This window comes from Alligator sinensis, unplaced genomic scaffold (genome assembly GCF_000455745.1).
Source record: "Alligator sinensis unplaced genomic scaffold, ASM45574v1 scaffold647_2, whole genome shotgun sequence".
In the NCBI taxonomy this organism is placed as follows: domain Eukaryota; kingdom Metazoa; phylum Chordata; order Crocodylia; family Alligatoridae; genus Alligator; species Alligator sinensis.
Genome location: NW_005841832.1, coordinates 281,087 through 287,086, shown reverse-complemented (window position 1 = coordinate 287,086; position 6,000 = coordinate 281,087). Strand labels below are relative to the sequence as shown.

Here is a 6,000-nt window from a genome sequence, read left to right as displayed (position 1 = left end):
CCACCTGCAAGGATGCACCCTTGCTAGCCGTCAGCACAATATGGGCAAGCTCAGTGAGATCACTGTCCCTGTAGCTAGGTTGCCTCTACCCCAGGGACAGGCAAAATTCAGCTCGCAGGCCAAATCCAGCCTGCCAGTCCAATCTATCTGGCTTGCGGGGCCCCTAAAAAATTTAGAAAATGAATATTTATCTGCCCCTGGCTGCCTGACAAAGATGACAGGAGCCAGGGGAAGTAGGACCCAGGGGGAGCCAGCAGCAGAACTAAACAGCTGCAGCAGCAAATCTGGCCCACAGCTGGTACGTGGTGCTGGAGCAGCCAGGGCTGGAAGGAAGTGACAGGAGAAGGGCAGCAATGGCAGACAGGGTGCAAGTGTGGGCAAGTGCAGCAAGCAGGAACATGGGGCCAGTGCCAGTACCCTAGGGCTAGGAGTGGCAGGAGCACAGAGTCCAGGCTTGCAGGACATGCTGGCAGCTGCTCTCCCTGCCACAGGGGGGAGGGGGCAGGCTGTGGGCAAACCCTCCCCCTCCATGCAAGCCACAACCCTCCGCAGCCACCTTTCCCCCCACAAAACCCATACCCACCCACCTATCCACCTTCCCCACAAATCCCCACCATACCCTACAAACCTATCTCCACCCTCCTACCCACACCCCCACACAATATACAAGAGTAAGACTTCATTTTAAGCTATTATATTATCACCTCTATGTACACTACACAAACACATGTAAAAATAAAATATTTTTTGAAATTAATGAATGTTGTAGTACGTGTTTGATTTTTAGAATATAATTTGGTATTTTTCTGGTTCAGAAATGGCAAAACCCCTTGCTGAAAGGAGTAATTCCAGGGGACAAGGGGAAGGCTTTCTGGTGGCAAAAGTCAGGGGTTGGGGGCAAGACTTCTGGTCCCAAGATGGCAACCAGAAAGAGGGGCACCTGTCAAGAGGCAGGGCTACCCATGCAGCCCTCAGTGGTTTGCCAAAACTCAGTAATCAGCCCTCCACCTGAAATAACTGCCCGCCTCTTCTCTACCCACACTTTGTGAGTGCCCAGAACTTAGTCAGCCCGTGGCTCATAGAGTCCAGAGTTCTGTGACTCAGTCTGCAGCATGGCCCCCAAAGACTTCACATCCACCATGCCCTACTCCATCTTGTTCTTTGTGGAATATGGCAGGGTCTCTGTCTGGAAAGTGAGGGTGGCTACCACCGACTCTGTACGGCACAAGTTAGGCACACTCTTATGGCCATGGCAGGTTGGTGAAATCACTCTCAGGCCAATGCTGGGCACATAAGTATCCTGGCAAGTTTAGTCCTTTATTGACCTACACTTCTAGTCATTTCCACTTGTGCTAAATGCATAAGAAATGCTAGTGATGCTGTAAGGCAGTTTTGCTTTGGCATTTCACACTGACTGAGCGCTGCAGTAAATAACTCCCAAAAGGGCAGTGTAAGGGATAATCAGTCCATGCCCCTCCTTGTGGCCCCACTTCAACTCACAAAAGAACAATGATAATGATACAAATACCTGAAAATAACAATGTCCTCAAATGCACTTGAATTTCTAAGGGGCAACTGCTGACCACACTCATACAGACAAGCTGAGATGAATTACTAGGTTGGATTGTAGAAATACCACTGCTCATCGCAATTCAAAAATGCAAAGCAAACTGCTTTTATTTCTGGAGGTATACACATAAAATATAAATATATTTCTTCCTGTAAGTGAGCAGAGAGGGACAGAATGCCAAAACTAAATGAAAAGCTTCATGTTCTTAGGGGGACAGAGTCTCCGGAGTGGAGACTGTGGAGTTTTGCAAAGCTTGAAATTTAATGCTGTATTTCTACTTAACAAAAAGATTCTCTAGCAGATCCATAAATTATACCAGTGGGGTACATAACTCAATAGTTTTGTAAAACAGAGGGATTTTCCTTGAGAATGTGAACCAAGTGCCTAACACCAGTGAAGGCAGAAGATGTCTCTTTATTTATCATAAAGCATTTGTATCTGGCTTTGTGGTAACTCTGAACAGCAGCCTTACCATGGATATGCAAACTACCTGAACAATATAACAGCCTTCCCTGCGTGTTGCCAATGTATTTCATACCTGGTGCTCTACATGCCTTTCAGCATAGAAAGCCAATGGGTATCTCTGCCCAGTACCTTGATTTGCTGCCAGATGTAATCTGTTTTTCAGACCACAGACTCACAAGTACATTATGTCTAGCAGCTGAGTGCTCTAAAAGGGAACCCAGCTCCTAATGGAAGCATCAGAAGTCTGAGAGATAAAGGAACGATTTAAAATTTATCTCAAAAGTTCATTAGACCCGCTGCAGAATTTAATTGGCAAGGGTAGAACCACTAGGGAAGCAGTGTTACAGCCCAGATCTGTGTCATGAAACAGTGACAAGTGGCATTTTCAAGGCTGAAAATTAGAAATGACATTCAGCTCTTTGCCTCCCCCACGCCCACCCCACGATTTGTAATGTGCTTGGATCAAAGAGCTCTATTTCTTTGCCTTCTTCCCTGCAGCATTATCTCTTCATAGGAGGTATACAAATCATGCTGTCCATCCCATCCACAACCTCAGTCAGCTTATGCCTGCACTCTTCCTGCAGTTGCTTTAGCTCTTTCTCCAGCCTGGCCTCTTTCATTCTCAGTTCATTGATCAATTCACTGGCACTGACATTCATAAGTGCCTCCTTGGCTCTGGATCTGCCAAAACCCATTTTGCTTGCAGGATGTTTGTCCTTAAATACCAGTCTGCATGGGCCATGCATTTTATTCTTTTTATGGGCACACTGGTATTTAAGTTCTGATAGTTTTAGCTCCACAGCTTCGTGTATTTTTCCAATGGCTTCAGAGAACTCCTTCTCATCCAGTAGCTCTCTCTCTCTTCCTTTGATCTGTCGAAAGAAAATCATGGTTAGGCTTGCGTGCAGAATTCCTCCCACCACAACACAATGCAAAATGTCAAAGCTAAAAGAGGTTTTACTAGAAATCAGGTAAAAATCAGTGATCTGTTTTATGCATTAAAAATTCTTTGCTTTTTAGGAGGAAGGAGTAAGAGGTCATCAAAAGGCCTCTTCCTTTGATTTGATGCTGGGCATATGGCAGCTTTGGGCTCCGCTCCCTGTAGTTGTGGCAAATTGTTGGCAGTTAAACTAGAGGCTGCGTGTGAAAGTGTGCAAGGCTGGATTCTTCATTCACTTTTGCATGCAGTGTGTAAGACACTGCTATTCTGATATAATAGAGTGCAACATCACCTCACAGGAGAACTGACTGCACAAGGGGCAGGTATGTAGCTACACCTGGTATGAGAAAAAGACCAAATCAAAGAAAGACTAAGGATTTAACACAGGCAGACAGAAAACTGTCTAAGAAATGCTGTGTTGGGATCACACCGCCCTTTGCCAACAACCAGAGCAACGTACTAACAGCCGCAGGCCCTATCCTCACTCTCACACACAAATAATTATCTTCATTACCTGAAGTGGAGTTGCTTGTGTGAACAGTTAATCAAAAGTACCTTTGCAGGAATGGGCCCCCACAATAGCAGTATCAACTGTACAGGTGCCAAGAGGTAAGTAGAAATTTGACATCATGATGGGCAGATGGCCATTGCTGCATGTTATCAGCATGCTCAGCACCTTGGTGTTCATATACCAGAAGTCAAACTGGATAGTCCTACTTTGCTCTTGCATAGCATTTTTTATGAATGCTTCATAAAGCACAATTACAGAGTAAGTCAGTATCACTATACCCATTTCAAAGACAGAGACATCAAGGCACAGAGAAGTAAAGGGACTCATGTAAAGTCACTTAGCAGGCTAGTGGCAGAGCCAGGAACAAAATCCAGACCTCCTGAGTCCCCATACACTAAGCCACGTGCCTCTGTTAATACATTACAAGTAAATGCCATCACCCCTCTACTAAATGGGAGTAAATTTCAAACGCTTGCATTTCTATTCTCTACTGGAACGTAGCCCCAAAATCATTGCCAAGTTTCCTAGGAAGTAGTGCTGCCCAGGGACTCTTGTTCGTGTGATGAAGAGAGACAGAATGGCCCCCAGCATCACAAAACTAAATTGTCACTACATTTCTTCAAAGACCACATACTCCCGTCACATCCAGAAAAAGAATATGTGCATAGTGCAACAGCCATGTACCGATATCCTTTACAAGGAACGACACCTCTTGGTGATTAATCTGTACCATGCTTGGTCCATTTGGCATAGATTTTAAAGGCATACTTTTGTAAAAGGTATGAAGAGCAGTTAGGAGACTATGGCTCTCCAGGTTCAGGAGACTATACTAGTACTTATGTTTAGAGGAATAACTCAAAAGAGCCTGAGGGTTCTGATTTGCTAAAACTGTGAGCTAATAGAAGTGTTCAAAATAAGAGATTGACCATGGTTTTCTTCTCGCTGTTACATCACTTTGTCATTTAGCACAGTGCATATGGTTTTGCTGTTGAACTTTGTGCCTTCACAAAAGAAGGAACGTTCAGTCCATGCGTGGGCAAAGACAAGCACAACCCTTGTTTGATGCAAATATCAAAACTGCCCTTTAAGCAAAAAAAAAAAAAAAAAAATCCACAAAACTTTTTATAGTACTTGCCTCTTGAAACCAGGATTTTTTTTTCTCTACAACCAATGCCTACCAGTCTCACTCAAACTTTAGGGCACAATTATACAGCCATTCTTTACTTCCTGCTAACTTGTGGTAGATTATCATATACTGTACTTAGAAGAATTGGGATGACTTCTATTTTAAATTGAACCTGAAGATGTGTTGGCACCTTCCTTCTCATCAGGCTAGAAATCATCACATTATCATAGTAACTTATTTAATTGATTTCCAGTTAGTTTTGTTGCTGTGGTTTGCAAATTTATCTTTTCTGCTAAAAAGTGGGGAGGAAAGCAGATGATTTAGTTCTCATTACAGGAAAAAATAATGAAACAAGGTTATCAACAAAGAATTCGAAGATATAAATAAAATGAAAGGCTGCCAGCATGGTTTCATGGAATGTAGATGTTGTCAAACAAATACACTTCCTTTTTTATTTGACAAGGTCCAGCTGACAAAAACCATAGTGCTGATGTGTTATACTTGCATTTCTCACAAATGTGACTTGGTAATATGACATTCTGAGTAGTAAATAAATAAATAAACAAACCACAAACCTTATACTATATGGAATTAGCAGAACACATTTTGGGTGCATTAAAAACTGGCTCATTGTCAGATCTCAAAATGTAGCTGTTATTCGGGTGGTATCAATGAGTAAGGCCTGTTTCCAGCAGACCTCCTTCTCCCACGGAACTGGTGCGTGGTGCAACACTAATAATTTTAACAATGTTCTGTACAAAGACCTACAATCTCTGCTGGTAAAATTTCACAATGAAACAAAGATAGCAGTAGGCAGAAAATAATGAGGCTAGATAACTATTAGAGAGGGATCTGCATCCTCTAGTTTGCTGGTCACAGTCCAACCACAATCCATTTAAATATAGCTAAGCAGTGACTCAGAGACAGTCACTACACATAAGCACCATGCCATGAGCACCATGCCAATACAATCTAGGGTGTGTAAAAGAGGAATCTCAAGTAAAATTAGGGAAATTATCTTGATCTTGCTTCTGCACACAACACTGATAAGGTTGCTCTCAAAATAACTGTCTGCTTCTGATGTCTACACCCTGGGGAAGATATGGAAATAGTGGGAAAAGTTCAAAAGAGAACCACAAAAATGATTAAGGGGCTGAAAAATAAGTGTTACAAGAAGTTTAAGGATAGCAATCTATTCAGTTTATCAAAGACAAAGTCAAGAGGTAATTTGATCAGTATGTATAGGCACTTAACACCTGACATCCATGGCAGGGCTTTTCAACCTCACTGACAAGAACAAAATCCAACGGCTGGAAGTCAAAATGAATTGAACCTTGAAATGAAGGCACAATTTCCTAGCAGAGAAGATAATTAAACATTGTAACAGC

At 42.8% G+C, this 6,000-nt stretch overlaps 1 protein-coding gene across 1 annotated transcript in view; it reads right to left on the bottom strand.

The window, feature by feature from the left end:
* Window positions 1-1,464: 1,464 nt before the first annotated feature.
* Window positions 1,465-6,000, bottom strand: part of TEDC1 (tubulin epsilon and delta complex 1) — a 157,953-nt gene continuing 153,417 nt past the window's right edge. The window contains exon 9 of the mRNA XM_025193517.1: window positions 1,465-2,907. Within this exon, the coding sequence (XP_025049302.1) occupies window positions 2,536-2,907 (372 nt within the window). The 3' untranslated portion in view covers window positions 1,465-2,535. The remainder of the gene's footprint in view (window positions 2,908-6,000) is intronic.